The sequence below is a fragment of the Lepisosteus platostomus genome, chromosome 17 (assembly GCF_059453375.1).
Source record: "Lepisosteus platostomus isolate fLepPlt1 chromosome 17, fLepPlt1.hap1, whole genome shotgun sequence".
NCBI lineage: Eukaryota > Metazoa > Chordata > Actinopteri > Semionotiformes > Lepisosteidae > Lepisosteus > Lepisosteus platostomus.
The window spans coordinates 11,048,816-11,067,710 of record NC_142627.1 but is presented as its reverse complement, the minus strand read 5'-3'; the positions used below and the strand labels follow the sequence as shown (position 1 = coordinate 11,067,710).

At 40.4% G+C, this 18,895-nt stretch overlaps 1 protein-coding gene across 2 annotated transcripts in view; it reads right to left on the bottom strand.

The window, feature by feature from the left end:
- Positions 1-18,895, bottom strand: part of strn (striatin, calmodulin binding protein) — a 71,217-nt gene that overhangs the window by 7,979 nt on the left and 44,343 nt on the right. Inside the window, exons 3-11 of one of the 2 annotated variants that reach the window (XM_088610124.1) lie at positions 16,878-16,951; positions 14,264-14,348; positions 9,224-9,391; positions 7,898-8,033; positions 6,221-6,380; positions 4,435-4,545; positions 3,003-3,146; positions 2,395-2,531; positions 293-468 (exon numbers count right to left, since the gene is read on the bottom strand). In XM_088610124.1, the coding sequence (XP_088466250.1) occupies positions 293-468; positions 2,395-2,531; positions 3,003-3,146; positions 4,435-4,545; positions 6,221-6,380; positions 7,898-8,033; positions 9,224-9,391; positions 14,264-14,348; positions 16,878-16,951 (1,191 nt within the window). The remainder of the gene's footprint in view (positions 1-292; positions 469-2,394; positions 2,532-3,002; positions 3,147-4,434; positions 4,546-6,220; positions 6,381-7,897; positions 8,034-9,223; positions 9,392-14,263; positions 14,349-16,877; positions 16,952-18,895) is intronic. The other variant, XM_088610125.1, reaches the window with a different exon arrangement.

The following is an 18,895-nucleotide window of genomic DNA, read 5'->3' as shown; positions in this document are numbered from 1 at the left end:
ACACTTTTGTTCAACACATCATCAGAAGAACAACAAGCAGAAGCAAATTACATGGTTACTTGTGTTTTACAATCAATGTTCTTCTCAAGCCTGTGAAACCATAAAGGATTCATGTTAGCTTTAAGCATCTGCACAAATTCATGTAGACAACACTTTCGAGTTGCCTCGAAGCAAGCAGTTTGTTTTTCTGCAGAAGCGTTACACAAACTGCTTTTTCTTTTTCAGAACCCAGCCCTAGGAGCCGAGCTATGTCCGATAATGTCTTTTTTTGAAAGCGGAGGGAGTATTTTACTTTTTTGCAGGGGCGGTTTTCTGCAGGTTCCACATTTTGAGGGTGTGGTCCTCTGATGCCGTGACCAACACGGGCTCCACGGGGTGGAAAGCAAGCCCCCGGATCCCGTCAAAGTGGCTCCGCAACGTGAACTTGGGGTTCCATGTCTTCCTCAGCGCGTCCTTGTTGTTGGTGATCTGGAAAGAAGGCGGAGAGCTTGGTTGGTTCGGCCTGCAGGTTCCGTTTCAGCATTTTCCATGCAACAGACGCGGGCGAGAACAGGACATTTGGTCCCGGGGCAGGTGGGAGAAACGCCAGTCCTGTGTGATTTCTAAGGCTTTGTAAAGCTCTCTCTGTGGTCATTAAAAATCCCAGGGTGTTTCTTGAAAAGAGAAGGGTTGTTAACCCTGGTGTCCTGGCCAAATTTAACCTAGGCCTTTACCAATCATGGTCTCCTAATAATCCCCATCTCTGAACTGGCTTCATCACTCTGTTCTCCTCCCCACTAAGAGCTGATGTGTGGGGAGTGTAGTGGTGCACTATGGCTGCTGTCGCATCATCCAGGTGGGGCTGCACATTGGTGGTGGTGCAGGGGATCCCCATCACCTGTAAGCACTTTGACTGTAGTGTCCAGAAAAGCACTATATAAGTGTAAGCAATTATTATTATTATTATTATTATTAAAAAGCTCCACGTGCTACATGGCTGGAAACAGTTCTAACAGTTCAGTTTCACAAACTGATAGGTTCAATGAAGTACCTGAGAGCACAGATGGAATTAAAACCAGACATTTCTACAATCCTCAAGCACCAAGGCTGCCTACCATTGTTCTAGGGACACTGATGCAATGGTTTACTGGATACAGAGTTCAATTCATTAAAAAGACGACAAAGCTTTTTCCATTCTATACCAACATTCAGACTGGGTTTCTTAATGCTGGGTCTGAAGAACCAGGCAGTGCAATTCAGAGCACAATGCAAACCCCAGAATTAAAAACTGAGATCTCTGACATAAATAAGGCATTGTTTTCTGTTCCTTACCCTTAAAATTTTAAAGAAAGAGGTCATTGGAGTGAAATAAGAAGGAACATAAAGCTACAATAACTACAAATTAGATGCTATCGACAGTGCAACAATGCTTTGTGTGAGTTTAATAGAAATATCAGGATTATTGGCTATTTTCCTTTGCTTGTTTTTTAAAATAATAAAGAGATTAAAGTTAACCAATAAAGTCAGCAGCAGGTTGTCAGGGCCAGTCAAATGATGAATCACAAAAGATGATTTTCATTATTGCTTTAATAGGAATTCAATATAGACTGTGTGGCAGACAGACACAATATCTTCCAGAAGAGAGAGAGTTAGGGATTGAAGCACTGTTTTACTTAAGGATTCCAACTGGCACTGCCAGAGGAACTAGAGTGACAAAGCTACACAATCACAAAGTAGGAAGACTATTCTTGGCAGGTTGTTTCCTTGTCTTTTTGGTTGGCCGCAGGTTTGTGGTTTTATTTTTAAATCACACATTTAAAAAAAAATTGGTGAGGAATGGCAAAAGGAGGAGTTTTTTCCAGACGCCAGCATGGGCAGAATGAAATTCTAAAAAAAGTAAATCATAAGATAACAAGCCAAGTGTGGCCGGTAAGTGTCGGGGGCAAAACTGGCTTAGTACCAACAGAGGCAGGGCTCAGATAAGCTGGCCAGATCTCTGCAACCACTGGAATTGGGTCTGCAGGCTTGAAACAACACCAGTGAGGAATGTTCCTCTTCTCTAGCTCTAAACCTCCTGTGAGCTGCTGCAGAATTTGTGTTTAAACAATAACCACCACGAGGGGTATGAAGTTCACAGAGGAGACTGTCTGTACCTCCTCATTCTCCCCAGGGAGCCGAGGCACAAGAGAGGATAGGTACAGAATCTACAACTGTTCATTTGGTTTCTAAAACAAGTACCATGGCATTTACAGTATATGCTCTGTTACAGCACTGCTTCTTTGAAGTGGATACTTTGTCTTATATTTGAAGTACACAACTGTTTGCATAAAGCTGAAGATCGCAGCGCTTTGGATTCAAGCCACAACCACTTGTTGAAACACACAGCACCCCCAGCCCCCCACCCGAGCAACTTACATCGTACGTCAGAGACTCGGCCTCATTGGCGACTGTAAGGCCCGCCAATTCCCCCAGGCCCAACTCGCTCTCCATGGCCTCGTCAGCGCCCATGATGAAAGACTTCCCTGATGTGGGGGGAAACGTCATCGCCTCCACTGGAAAAGAAGGAAAAAATAAAACCCGGAAAACAACACAACAGCCCATTGACGGACAGATTTTGAACCCAAACGAATGCCCCGATATTGACTTGCTCTAAAAATCCATGAACTGTTCTCCACAGACCCATAAAACCTCTTGCATGATTACACAACAAAACTAATACTCCACATATTGTTGACATCAGATTGCTTAAATTCATGCTGATGTCAACTGTGGAACAAAATAACAGCTTGTTCCAAAAGAAGAGACTCTCTTCTCTCAGATATTACAGGCGCTGGCTGGATTCTGTGGATATCTGTTTTTATTTAGGTGATGAAGTAAAGTGCTTCGGTCTGCAGCCGCCAATGCCGTTCCAATGCTGCTCATTCCACATGAGACAAAGGACATGCGGGAGTTCTGCTCGAGCTCCGCTTTTATTTCTGATCCCACAATCCCGCCTGCGAGAAAGGAAGAAATGGGAGGGTTACCCTCGTCGGCGTGGTTGGGTTCGTGCTCATTGAGCCGGGGGATGCTGGGTCGCGCGGGAGGGGTCACGGAAGGCTGCATGGGGGGCAAATCTTCCACATCTCGCAAATTTGCCAGCATGTCCTGCAGTTTCGATCGGTTGGGTCCTGCGGAAGGACAGGGGAATCTTTCGCTAACCACGCTGAGACAAGGGGTGACCGTCGTTCTAGAACTTCAAAAAGACAGCGACAACCGAGGGCTACCAGGGGGACCACAGAGCAAAGGAAAGGGGGGAAAAAAAGTGAATGAGAACAGAAAGTAAAGCAACAGATCAGAAGGGCCGGCAGTTGGAGATACACCATCCAATTCAGCATGGAAAGCGAGACGCAGGCGACAGAAGAAACCCAGGCTGGGGCGTGAGCACAGAGGCTGACAATACCCTGTGCTCACCCCCTTCCAGGACTGGGCTGACTGGCCAGGGCAGGGCCACACAGCCCACTGCTAAGACTACGGATGCAGATGGGAACTCCGCCTCCTGCTCTTTGCAACCCACAATGCTTTGGGCCCAGCTGGAAATGTGGGGGGAGGGGAGAGAGAAACTGAACTGAGAAAAAATAATAATTTGAAGAGCCAGAAAAGGCATTAAGATGCAGACGCCCTGAAAGCGGACAGGAGGGAAAGAAATAATGGGTGGAAAAAAAGCCCTTGGTAGACAAATGCAAAGGATTATACTGCAGACTAAGAATACTCTCAGACATAAAGGACAGGATGTTTGAAAATGTATGCGCATGCTGCAAAACTCCATATGGGACGTTATAAAAAATTATGAGAAACAAGCCCTCATACAAAAGAGAGCAATGTATCAGGCATGATATCATTAAATTCCCCCATCACAGTAGGGTGGATCTGGTGAAGTGCTGTCGTGCCAGAATGTGAGCAAACATTTACTGGCATGCAATCTATTCAAGTAATCAGTTCTTGGAAACATATTTGCATATGCATTATTGGCAATTTCCTATATTGCCTTGTAAAAGTTTGTGTCCATGTGGAGAGATTTCAGAATGATTAATCAGAATAATAATAATATATATATATACAACCAAACCAAATTAAAAAGAAATCACAAGGCGGAGAGACATGGCCAGAACACTGCCTGGTGTCAAGGCAAGTAGGTTCTGACACTGACGACCGTGAGAAATAGATTTGCAAAGGAGACCAAGACGAGGAACAGAAATAAACATACGACAGCAGAGAAACGCTAGGGACCGTTAAACGGTGACAACGGAAGACCAATGGTAAAGAAACACAAAAACAGAACTGTGGAGGCCGAGCTGTGGAGAGTGAGAGAGCTGCCGGAAGGAGCAGCTGAAGAATAAATGGGACGGAGGGAGAGAATGCTTCTTTTCAATTGGTCTGTCTGAGGACAGGGAGGCGGCGCCGCCCTGGTGGACTTACTCTTCACCCCCTTTTTCCCCTTGCGTTCCTTTTTGTACTGCTCCTTGAGTTTGGTTATCAAGCCCTGGTCCACATCCCAGGCTTCTGGCATGGGACACTGCTCGTCCTTCTCTAAACAGGGAGACAAATCAAAGGCATCCTGTTCAGTTCCCAAGGCTCTGGATGCGGGGGGCGAGACCAGGCTCGGACACACACACACGTGACAGCGCCACGGGAGAGCCAACCGCAGCCTGCCCGCCGATCTGAAAGACGAATGGCACTCCCCTGGCAGAAGCGCGTGAGGCCGCGGCCAGATTGAGGCCAGACTGAGCTACGAGGACAGCGCTGACATGTACAAGCAAGAAGAAAATCGATTTCATTCTCTTCAGACACCAGCACGAGGATGGGACAGAAGGTTTATGTCGCAGGCAGCTGCGCTGGTTAATGTGGGACAAGGCATGAAACAGACAACTGCAGGCACACGAAGAAAATATACTGTATATCAACAACAAAAATGGATTTGACAGAAGTGCTGCAAATTCACCACATCATGGAATCAAAAAATTCTGAGGAAGAATTTCTTAACTTGCAGCAATACTGTAAATGAAAAGTGTGAAAGCATTAAACGAAAAGACAGGCCATAAAAAGGTAAAAAAAAACGCCCTAAACATAGACACTACTACTACTGTATACCTTTGAGCATATTTTCTTTTATCGTGTTGGGTTCTGTACATGAATGACGGTGTTATCTAGCTTACCACAAAATGCTGAACAACCAGATGATGAGTGAGAAATACTAGGTTCTGAAGTGCAAAAAAATTAAATTACTGTTTGTTGTGGTTTATTGTCCTTAAAGTATAATAAATGTAATATATCAGTATAGAGTAATATGTAAGAATAATATAAAAGGTTAGTAAGAAATAATGTTTTGTTGCTTTTTAAAGCATTCAATGCTGTTTCACTTTTTTTCTACTACAAATGGAATTCACAGGAAAAACACATTGCCACATTTGTGCTAGGAGCAGGTGGTTTCTTAGGGAATGAGTCAGAAATCGAAATGCTGGGAGAACACCTCCATTAACAACTACTCACGCAACGGAGGTAATGAAGCACTACAATATTTAAGTTGTCTTGCACATTGTAGATGATGATTCATTAATAAGTGCTCTCTACCTGTCAGGATGCCGAAAGGCCAACAAAGTAGGCCTGAACACAGAATCTAAACACGAGCTTGTTTTTTTCTGTTTAAAAAAGAGATTTATGGTTAATCTGCTTGATGCCAGATGCTTAATGGCTCGTGTTAAGAAGATAAAAAGTAAACTGGCTGCGAGATATGAAAGCTGTTTTAAGTCTTTTAACATAATTCAATTTCTGCCTGTCTGTAACCTTGTAATACTTCACAATTAAGTGACCATTAAGTAAAATGAGATTACGGTACTGAGGCTCCACTAAATGAACTACTGGTTCTATTACCATTTAACCAATTGATAAACTATACTGTTTAAATCTTTTGTGCATTCTCAAGGTTTGCAGTATTAAAACAGGTTAAACACAAGTTGATTTTATTATGGCGAGAAAGCTGTTACTGGGAAGTCTTTCATCTTTTGATACAATCTTTCTCATCTATTTTATTTCTTTTTGTCATTCATTGCTTTATTCAACACTCATTCTGGTAACCATAAGAATGCTACAGCGAGTGGCAAGTATGTGTTGTCTATGTTTTTTAGTTTCGCACTCGGGAAGCAGATCTGAAGCGCATGGAGGGTGTGGGCGACAGTACGGGACAGGACGGCTGGGCCTTTCTTACCCCAGTCGGTGCCGTCTCCCGCGCTCCTGGACTCCACAGAGTTGTCCACGTCATCAGAGCCCCCCAGGAAGTCGAAGCCCTTCAGGGCCTCCTCTGTGTCCAGGTCATCGCTGATGTCAGAGGAGGACGATGGGGAGGCCGATACCTTCTTCCTCACAATCTGGTTTTTAAACGTGATAGTGTTATTATTATTATTATTATTATTATTATTATTATTATTAAAGTGGCTTTCCAAACCCAAGGACACTGGACATAGTGATAAAGAAGAAACAAAGTACAATTAAAAAGCAGAATGAAAAAATTAAACAAAAACATACAGAACTGAATGTAGGGCAATGATGAGTTTTTAGATTTGAAGAGAGTCAAAGAATTTGCCTCTTGAAGACTCAGAGGTAGGGCATTCCATAACAGCGACAGAAAATCACGGCCACCAAAAAATCACCAAAAGTCAGAGATTTAGTTTCAGGTTCAGTGACACGTCTTCCAGTTTCCCTACAGAACTGTGCACTGCACAGTACGCAAAGCTCTATACGTTCCACGTTTTCTAACAGCTACACACATCGAGTTTACAGGCAGGTATTTTACAGACAAGGCACATGGGGCTCAAAGACACCTATACTTGCACACGTAAGGAATATTCCAGACACTACATAGGCGTCCCTACTTGATTATACTTCAGGTTAAACGTTCCATTCAAGTTAAAGTGTTCCGTGAAGAGAGGATAAATGTGACTGCAGCAGACCTTAAGGAAGTATGGAGGTGGATTACTGTAAAACATACCTGAAATGCCACAGATGTGACAGTGAAATTTTGTTTAACATTAACAAACAAACTGCTGTAAAGCAGTTATGAGCTTCCTGCTGCAAGACTGTGTGAAGCCAGCCTTTCACAGTTGAACAAGACACCTCAGAGCTGGCTAGAAGTGGCCTCAATGCCAACTGCTGTGAACAAAACACACTCTTATTGCAAAGGAGACCGAAGAAAAAGTAAATCCCCACAGGGCCGGTCAATAATTCTGTTTAAAATCAACATTTTAAAATGGCTCCCTGAAGCCACGATGCATCTTCACACAGAGACACAAAACAGTCAGGAAAGGCAAGCTCCTCAGTGCCACCATAACATTCCAGGTTTCTTAGCAACTATTATTTTCTACATCATGCAAAAATGTGAGAAAATCTGCACTGCATGAGGGGAAATCTTTATTTCCTAGATGACAAATTGAATTTATTTACTAACTACATACAGTAGAAACACATTGGCAGCTCACAGTAATGTGTTAAAAAAAAGATTAGCCCCAATTTCTGAATTGTCATGGGACTGGCTTCAACTAAAACTACAGTATGCTTTGTACAAAGAATTATAATATATGCTCATGTTACTAGATCAGATCAACTTGTCGAATTAAATGTATCATTCAGAGAAATGCTTTTTTTATTTGCAAACTGTAGTCACTTACATGATCTATTGCTAAATAAACCAATGGAACATGCTTATGCTTTAGAATTTGGCCCGTCATATATACCATATCATTTCTTTGTATTTTACAAAACACCACATGTAAGAAGGACATACAGTTTGCCTTTGTAAAGGTGAAATGCAAAGGTCTTTTAGGACTGCAAAAGGCATTACAAGAACATGGATCCCTTTTCTGGGTTTTAGAAGTGTACTGTTACTCACCGTCGAAGAATCGATCATTGTCTTGTCTTTCCCGTCACTGTCATCATCTTCATCTTCGTCACTGAACTCTGCAGCAGCACTTTCAATGAATTTAAAGGCTTCCAGCACTGAGGCCGAGTCAGTCAAATCAGGTTTCCTGATCACACAGGAGGAAAGCCATCAGGAAAGGAGAACAGGCAGATCTTCACGCACGGGAACATGCACAATAACTCCCCACAGCAAAGCAGTCAGGAACAAATACAGACATTTAAAGCAATTCATTAAGGGTTTTATTGTAAAAAGGGAAAAGGTTATCAGAATCAAATGGCACAACAATAACATTTCTTCCTGCGTTAGGGTGTAAGGGTTAAAGGTCATAAGTGCCATACAGTTCAGAGGAAGTCACAGAATTTATTCTGATCTGTTTTTCTGGGATTGGGGAAATTTGTGAAAAAATTTAGCTAAGTGAAGGAATCTCTTCTAATGTCATCTTTAGAAAAATGTGACTATGAGCTGGTGCAGAATTTTCTAATCAAGTAAGAAAAACAAAACCTGCCATAAAGAAACAATTTGCAAATAAAACGCTCTTTAGACATTAGCCGCAGTGTATTAAACCATTATTAGTCATCAGCATGGGCCACAAACAATACATTAAGCAACTGTTGCTTACGTGATAATGAAGGTTTCAAAAACAGTAAACGTGACACTCAGGATATTCTCAAAGCTTATGAAGAAGTGAATAGAAACCAGTTCCATTTAAGCCTGGTTATTTCACTGTTCAAAAAATCTTTTTCGCTGCACAGAAGAAAAATACGCCTGTTCTGGAAAGCTACAGGCAATTTTCATTTTAGAGTAAATATTTGTATAAAAGGCTCTCGTGCAGAATGATGCCATTTTAGTCCTTTTATACTATTAAATGCTATTAAGGGTACAACGTTTGCATTCACTGATGTTGATGCTACTCAAATGTAGATTAAAGCGTCTGACAGTTTTGGCTCTAGATTTTCAGACAACTTTCGCCCCCAAAAAAGTAGCATCAGTAAAATACTTCTATTTCTGCAGTGGATTTTACAGCAGGCCGTTCTTAGGATTCAGCTACATGGGGATGCAAAGACAAAACTGTGTTCCGCCACCATATACTTTTTTCACAAAGAATCAATACCGCACATTTTATGAAACTGTATTCATTCCTGCGGATCCTGAGATGATCTGAATGACATCAGCAAAGTGAGCATGGATGACTATGCTTTTACTGAACAAACCGATTCCTTGACAAAATCCACTCTGGGAGGTGTCGCCTACATGCATCTGCAGCGTGAGTGTCAGGGCGTCCGCTGGTGTTCTTACCCAGTCATGATGCTGCCCTTCAAGGAGGGCTCAGTACCGTTCACCATGGGCTCTGGGTTCTTCTCCGGTGGTTTCTCTCCTGCATCCCCGGCCAGGCCTAGCAAAGCTTTTACCCTCTGAGACTTCACATCCAAAATGGTGTCTGTGTAGCCCACCTCCTGCAGGTACCTAGGAAGAAAGGGCCATTAGCGCTGCTCAAGTGGAATTAAGACCATCAGAACGACGTAAGATTGCCTTCTTTTTCACTGAGAGTGAATTCCACGGGCAAGATGACCCACTGAAATGTGAGGTTATTGCGAATACTGTATCTTTCAATCACGTGAATGTCTTCAACAGCACTTGGCGGATCTAATGGAATAAGATGAAGTAGCGTAGAGGCAGTTTATAAAGAAATGCTTTATGAAATCTTAGATGGCCAGCAGTGGACAGAGGGAAGAGAAACACACTGACCCTGCTTTTGGGTGCTGTTGGTAATACAGCTGAGAGGTTTATATAGGGAAAGAAGGCAGCAGACTCTCTTTATAAGATCAGAGTTGCCAAATGACTATTCAAAAATCTGTGATGCTCTGGCTAATTCACAGATACGTGACTCATGGGGAAAAGCTCATCCCATTTCAATTCATAGAACATCAAATGACTTTAATTATAAGCTGCAAAATCAATTCACAGTAGACTGATAATGGAATAACATTGCACCTGAAATGCTTCTGTCAGAAGCCCAGTAGTATACAGTACATAATTAAACCTCACTGCTTCCTAGTAGAACTGACAGAAAATAGACAGACAGAATAGACCATTCAAGACTCTAAAGCCACCTCCAAGTAAATTCAAGAAATTCCTTACACAACAACACTGCACAGAAGCAAAGACTGAAAACACCGAAGTAGTTACCTGTGTGGTCACATAGTTAAAGCATGGAAAAACATGTGTTAAAGGTTGTATTTCATATTTTGCCTTCTGTCTAGCTGGAAGAGACAAGATACCTAATCATTAGCATTTGTATTTACTTGGGAGTTTTCTAAATCAATCTTCTGTTTTTACAATCAACTAACCCAATGACTAAAAGGAGAAATCCAGAAAAACGAACATCACAGCTCTTATTCTGCCCAGAGGGCACTCCCCAGATTAGATGTTACATTAAAGTGCCTTCTGGTGGAAATAAATTAGAAAAATTTTTAAAAATTAAATTACTTGCGGGCAGGTTTCTAAAATGGCAAAATAGTACACCTGGCAGTCGTTGCCTTCATTAAATTTTTAATACAATCAGCATTTTTACAAAAAGACATTACATACCTTCCTATTACATGAAAATTTTGAGCTCTGTGTTATTCCAAATGTTATGTCTCGGCTTGCTGCCTATGTGGACACTTGATAAAATATCATCTTGTACCAGCTTTTAAAACTGGGGTGGGGGGGGGGGGGGTCGTTTCTTGCTGTACCAGTCTCTATAGTCACTGAGGGGCTGAATGCTCTCACACAATCCTCCATTCATTCCTCCAACACTGTGTTTCTTCTGCAAAAACCACTGTCTTGTGAAAAAAACTTTCATTCACATACTTTCCTTGGTTACTTCAACCAATTCCCTGCTTTTTTTAAAAAGAAAATCTATTAAATGTTCAACAGCAGTAATTAGGTCTAAATAAAAACTATAGAATTTATTAAAACATGTTCAACGCTTCCAATTTAATTTATTTCTGTACCCATTCTCCTAAGAATTTGAGTGACTGTCAGGACTGTAAAGTATGTTAATATTTATTCAATAGTGGTCTGAATACTATGAAATAAAAAATACACAAAAAGATTTTATTCAGCTTCAACAAGTATTTGGTATCTTCAATATATTGTTTTGCTTTGTGCTTGTGATGTTTTTGTATTTGCTGCCTTCAAAGCAGTTGGATCTGAACAGCATGTACCAGGGGTGACTGCAAATTTAAAATGTTAAATGTTACAAAAAGTCACAGGTACAGCTTAGAGCTTGTTAAGAAAGTGCCCAACATAGAACTGGTTATGTAAAAATCCCTGAGGAAGATGGAAAGAAGGTCTCTGTTAATTTTCTGTTTGGTGCTGAAATAGCATTAGAAAACAAAGACCATGCACAAAGAAACAAGGGATAAGGTCAGGGAAATTTCACTAAAGACAGCAACCACTGAAAACCCACTTTGATTGCCCTACTTGGATAATCGCAGAAATTTAATTATATGGAGAAAAAATGAGGCATCGAATTATCCAGTTTTACGTGGAGGAGATGTGCATTAAAAAAAAGGAAATAAGATCATGAAAAATAACTTGAAGCATAGAAGTGGGTCACATCCTGCTGGATCATTAACTCTTTCACTGTCTGTCCCTGAAGATGGCTAGAAAACCTTCAGAGCTCTCTTTTTACGTGTGCAGTGCTTTTCAATGGTCTGTCGCCCTGACAGCTGTGGTAGTGAGGCAGAACTGCCCCCTGCCTGCCAGCAGGGATGTAAGACAAAGAGGCCAGTCACTGATTTTCAGCTCTGCACAGACACAGGGTGAAGGGGAACTCGGGGAGCAGCTATTATTCTGAAAGCCACAAGGAGCCAATGCAAAGCAGCTAAAAGAGGTGGCATATACTCATTTTAGTTTGAGTTAAAAGTCTGAGCAGCTGAACATATTGCAACTGAACAATATGTTTGGATACACCAGTGAAAACTGCACTGCCAGATCTAGCTGAATGGCTTCCTTTCGTTTGTAACCCTTTTTATACACTACAATAATCCAGCTGGAAAAAAGACAAGAGCACGCCACAGCATTTGTGCATCAGACTTGGAGAGATATATACAGAAATATGCACTAGGATGAAAACCACTGCACTGGTCCCCAGTACTGTAATGGCATATATACTGGGCTATCTTCTCTAAGGTACTAAATATGCATCAGTTTATCCAGAATTCTGTGGACTATGTACTAATTAAAAGTGCTCTGTCCTCTGTGGACTGCAATTTCCAAACAATGAAGTTTAGAAAGGAGCTACTGTAGATGTCCTGCTGCTCACAAATAAAGCACTGGATGCTTTAACTACATTCTAAATAGAAAGAGTACAAGCCAGATTTTAATCCGAGGACTTCTTACTCTGCCTCGGCCCTACATGGGTGTCAGAGCCCCTTGTGTGGAGTACCAATTCTGGGGAGCTCACTGCCCACGTCCCTGAGACTCTGAGGCTGTCGACCCTTTCCAAACTCCCTTAAAGGTCTATCTGCTCATTAACGTTTTGAATGAATAACCCAGTTTCTCTCTTGGCTTCACTGAGTCAGCTTGCTCAGCTTTTTGTCCAGTTTGTCCTTCTGCTGTGTATTATGTATGTGCTATTGTGCGGAGCTTTGGGTTTCTTGAAAAACGATGATAATTGATTTGGTACAACCACTGCAATTCATCCATCCATTTTTTTTAGTAACTGCCAGTAATAATAATAATCTTCCATTTTCAATACCAGCTTAGTCCAGTACACAGTCAGGGTGGTGATGATTACTACATTCAAATTATTTACAAATTAAGTATAATGTATAGTGGCTTTGCTCACTGTAAAACTTGCAATCCATGCAACTGTTAAAGAGAGGGTTTTCCACCTCACTGTCTTAAAAAGTTATAGGATATGGGTCAGTATTATTCAGATACACATTTATAGCTATAGCTGTGCTTCCAATCATGATGATCTGCTGGGCCTTATTAGGTGATGGATTTCCATTGATCTGAAAGTCCAGAGACTCAATGAAGCAGGGTGGCATCCTGCTCACATAGGCTCAAAAATAAAGAGGGCCTATGTGAATTGTGGCTCATGCTGGAGCATCTTCCAGAGCCTTGCAAGAGTGATGCTGTAAAGGTGTTTGCGGAAAAATATATAAACCGGCACACCAAAAAGACTGAATCGATACTTCAAATTCCCAAATGTAATCTGAAGAATAAGGAAGTAGGGAAAGTGATATCTGCTATGAACCCCTTCATCGCTATTTCATTTTTTAAACTATTTGAAATCCACTGCAAATCACAAAACTGACAGAATCCAGCCATAAACGAATTGATTCCCCGTGAGAAACTACTTGAGAACTTGATCTGACCATGCTTTGGCCAACGACTAGAAAAGATCTGAAGATGCCAAGAGCAGCACCTTGAAGTGCTGTCAGGACATCCACTTCAAAGGCTCAGCCACTTTGGCACAACAGTCTCTCAACACATTGTGTCAAAAAGACAACTGCAATCCCAGACTTACAAAAGCAAATTCCATGCTGGAAAGCTTAAGAGAGGGCATTCACACGCTTCAGTGTAAAATATAAATATAAGTATAATAAATATAAGTAAAACTATAAAATATCAATAAAAAACATCTTTAGACATTAAAATACAATAGGAAACCATAAATGTCAATTGATATGGCACTAACTTAATGAATTCTGAATACACAATAAATTATAGTTACATTACATTTTTAATCTTTTCTTGCATAACTGTTTTTTCTTCGCCTCCTTCGTCTTGATTTATATAAGGATGTGCTGCTCTATATAACAAAACTCCTACTAGGCTCCTGAGGGGGGCACAGTTTTGCTCTCTTTCCTGCCTTCGGTTCACAAGCTCTTGTCATTTCTGCCACAGGAATGACAGTCTTAAAAGACACAAGAGTAGAAATCAAACTAATAACTATAGCCAATCATTATTCTCCCCTCAATTAAAAATACAATATAAAACTAAGTTAAATATTAACCATACTACAGAATATGCTAATTGTTTTACAGTTCTGTGTTTGAGGTATTGAGCTTTGAAATGCTGGACCTAACACAGAACTTCCCAAAACAAAATGCATTAGGATTAAACCTCGTAGTGTAGGAGGGGGGAGATAGGTTTTGCATTCAACAGCAGATCACACACGTGGTGAGGTATATTTTACCCTGAATTACAAACTAGCACCAGTAGCCTGTGTTTGCGAAAGCATGATTCTTCCTTCAAAATGAATCAGTGCATTTCTCACTTCTGGACAGGAGGTGGAGAAATTGGAGAATCAAGACAGAAGTGCTGTGCTGTACTTACTGTCTTAGGAGCTGTCGCCCCTGTTTCCAGGAGATCTGGTTGTTCAAGGGGGCTTGGACCTCATTGTCCTTTTCATTTCCCTCATCTGAAAGCGTGGAGGAGACAGGTTTAAGACAAAAAAAAAGGTCCGGTGACTGCATTTTTCGATAATGATGGCCGCTCCTTTAAAACAATTTTAAAGCTTTGTTTTTGAAAGCCTCGTGTTAACACCATCACAAGTTAAAAATGCAGGACACAAAACAAGTTTTTGTCAGCGTGACGATTACATGCCATTAACAGACAAGCAATAACAACAACGTTTTTTTCCCCCAAATGTAGACAAAAGTGATCCTTGAAAAAATGCAACTTTACAGCTATACTTTAAGAAAACACTACTTTATAATGTTTTATAGCTCACACAGGCAAAACACGTTTTAAATCATTATAAATCATGAAAGATATTCCTAAAGCCAAAGGAAAGACTTTAACAATAATTTATTTAAGACTCTAATATCCTAGTTAATGATTCATATTAACTATTAACGAGAAATATTTAATAGAGCAATCAAAGGTAGCCACCCAGATAGATTCATACACAATGTTTCTTTCCCCTAACATTCCATAAAAAGTCCAATTTTGGCAGTAATCTCTTCCAGGTATTTTTCAGTAATAATAATCTAAATTTCTGAGCATCCATCAGAATTGATTGCTTTATTTTAATTTTATGCTGCTAACTCACTACCAGGCATTACACATAACAATATATCAAAGAAACAAACTTAAAAAAATGGAATATACTGTATAGAAAAAGATCTATCACAGCAAATGTAGCTCCTGTAACTGCCTAGAGCATTAAATTTAGTTTTGATTTGTAAGATTTCAGTATTGCTGCTCTCAACTACTGCCTGAAGACAAGCTCGCTGATGTTGATTTATGACTAAAATGTCTAAATATACATTACTGTATATATACATTTTGCTGGGATGCCTTGTTGTGGTATGGTGGTATAGTATTTCTTTTATTGTGCTGACTGTCATTGTCAGTACAGGCAAAAAAGGTAATGGAAATGCTTTCATAGCTGTTGGCAAGACACAAAAGACACACACCCGATTGGACGATGCCTAACACGAGTGACGATATACAGGCTGCCATTTGCATGCGTTCTGCAGGTTTTTACAAGACAGGCGGCTGGTTGTGTAAATAAATACAACAGGTCCATCATATCAAGGGCTCAGTTTTCCCCTTTCTTCCAGATTAGCAATAGAGACGCAATTAATTTTAACCTTCAAAACGAGGACCCAGTTTTAATCGTCAAGTGTGTTTAAGCCTCATCCACTGCACATCCTGGTTTCTTTAAATAGTTACCAGTTGTTTGTGACGGTGCTGCATACAAAACAAAGAGTCAGCTGATAACCCCTTTCCTACTGTGTCATTAAGAGCACACTGCAAGATTAGCAGTGAGAGAGAAGAAAAAAGTCTTTTTCATACATAGTGTACAATTCTGATCTATTAGGATAACCCCTTATTTAGCGTGCAACTAAAAATCCATTCGCTTTGTCCAAAAATAAGCAGAAAAGGATTCACTTATCATCTTTTATACAGATTATAAGTTCATTAATGTAGGGAAGAGACTGGAATTGAAAGGATATGGAAGGAAAAATTAGGCAGCTACTAACATGACACTATCTGAACTGGGTCATTGCTAATTCAGTTAGTGACAGGTGCAACACTAGACAGCTCTCCCATCATAAAAGCCGAAGGCCTGAAAAAGCACCTTAGCGCTTCTGTGAACTCAGATCAAGGAAAAACAATTCAGATGACAAGGAATATTAAAATACATGAATTATTCAGCCCTGCTTTCCAACAAAGCTAGAATTACAAATGATCACGATGAAGGCAGCATCAAAGTTGAGAGACGAATCATATTGCTAGTCCGTGTGCTAAGTGAAACCAAGGCCTAAGGTGACTAATTCAGGACGAAGCAGAGACACAAATGCTTGTGTACTTTTCTTTTAAAGATAGCAAAACATAAAAATGGTGTTGTGACTTCCAGGGAGATATCTACCAGAAATAATGTGCTCAGGTAGAGTGACCTATGATAAAGACCTGGCCAAAGACTACATTGACATTACAGTAGCTGTCAGCAACATCTATCACCAACTGGTATAAAAAATGAATCTACCTTTCCCCCCCTTTTCCTGTCTTCCCTCTGCTCCTGTCCTGTGACTTGCACCCCCATCTACCCATACTGGCAGTGCTGCCTCACAGTACTAGCTTGTTTGAGAAAACATGGGAGGATGCATTAAAAACTGTACATTCAAACATTAGTGGAAAACAAAAGTCCCACAGGAGAAAAAAGCAGAGCCTTTGTGAGCAAAGCAGTGATACACAAAGATGTCAGTCTTAAATGACTTGAATGTAAAGACTTCATTAAAAGTGTTTTGCATCTTATATGACTTAAGATATAACGGGTATCTAGTTACAGTCTGCAAACCAGAAGGTCACCTCTATATGCCCTGAACTTTTATATATACTGTATATTACAAAAATGTTAAAAAGTTCATTCATTACATAAAATATTAAAACAAGTCTATAAAATAATAAATTAAAAGGCAAATGTGCATATCTATCTTACCAGAGTCATAGCTTGGGGGTTTCATGTCTCCTTGATTTAACTCTGTCCCATACTTTAATTTATGGTATTTTGCTCTAGAAAAGAAGGAAAGAAAAAAGAACAATACATCATGAGACTGCCACAGTTATTTCACAAAACCTTCTGGCACACGGTTAAAAACCGCACAACAAATTTTATTTAGAATCACATAAACAAGCTATGATGACAAGAAAACAGACACTGCTGTTCCAGTAAACATTTGAGCAAAAAAAAAGTATTAATATCTCTTCGTCTAGGTTCCTTAATGTGTAGACAAGAACAAAATCCCTACTCAGCTTGATACCAGGAAATTTGACTTTTTGTTCTACCTAGACTAAACAGCGGGCTTTGGTTAGAAATGAAATAAAAGCTAACAATAAAAGTGTTTTCAAACGCAAAATCAAATTTTCATAAACTTGTGTGGTGCGCAATTTAAAAACATTTGTTTCATACATCCCGATTCAAAGAGCGTGATTCACGAATTTGTTCTTGCAGATTTGTACAGACACTTCAATTACTTCACAGTTTGGCTAACAACATACTCACAGACACAGTCACTGCATTTCATAGGGGTCTTAAAGACACCAGGGATTATTTCGTGACATATATCCCACTATTAAAAAGGCTATTGATACTCAGGGGTATTTCGATTAGTTTTATTTTCAGAATTGAGTACTGGGAATATTCAGCTGAGGTGCTATTTCTTTAAAGACGTTCAAAAACTAGACTAGTTGCTAAGCAACCAAAGCCATCGGTAGACATCCCAGAGGTTAAGCAATGTCGTTTCTCACTCCAACTGGGCCACAGTGGACTGGGACTAAAAGAGAAAGGGCTGTTTCTGCCACCCAAACACAGGGCAGTCACTCTTTCAATAAGGATGTCTGAGGGGAAAAGTGGAACCATTCTTTTCCTATCTTCATCAAATAAACCCCCCTTTGCAGATTAATAGCAGGTCCTAGTAATGGGTACGCAGCAATATGATAATCTCCAGAGTGCATTTTACAGTTCTTTGACCTGTGGTCCGAAACCCCAAAAAACTACTAGCAAGACATTGTGGCACGGTATTTCTTTTTTTCTGTGTTTCTTTCTTGCCCTATATTCACGTTTCCTGGGAGGCAGAAAAGTTTCAGAAGAAACAGCGCCCATCAGGCGTTATTAAAATCATACAGCTACCAAATGCGCTCTTTCTACATTTTTGCACGAGTGAATGCTTAGGTCCAAAGACGTGAACTACAGCTCCCCAAGATCCCTCTCCGAAAAAAAAGAAATGTGCAGAGCAAAGATTGGGAACATCCAAACTTATAGAAAAATGTAGGAACTAGGTCATCAGATCACTGTGCTGTTATTTTAGTGCATCAGAGCTCTGAACCGGAATAGCCACTAAGGAAAAATGGCTCATGGTTAAAATTAGAAACAAATACTGGTGTAGGACAGGATATATTGTCTTGGCTGTACCTAGCATCTTCATTTCACGCAATTCTTTTCCCCTACGATGACCTAACTGCGAACCTGTCAATGGAATGTCCGCTGTACTTGTTAAGCAAAGCTCATAAAACTGATTTTGATCAATTTTTGAGATAATCCACTACTATTCAGTAACAGTTTCAAAGGCTTTTTACTGCTGTCACTGAATGCCCTAAACATGTGTTAGAATAGTGTCACAGGCTTGCTTTCACACCCATAATATACCCACTCCAGATGGTTTTTTGATGCTAACTAAACCTACTACGTTTCAAAATGCAATTACAAACACATCAGTCATGGCGGAAACGTGCAGAGCTCATTTCCCCAAAGCCCAGTATACCAGGCCTGTTCACAATCATTTTGCACTTGTCCTGCGCACGGTCACTTTCACACAATAAATTGCTTTCTATGTTAAAGGCTATTTATTTGTTCCCTCTTTCATTACTTCCCTGATCAATGTTCCCCTCGTAACTCCTACCAGCAAAGGCAGTTAAACTTGAATCATGTTTCTTCTCAATGGCCCTGGATCAATGAAA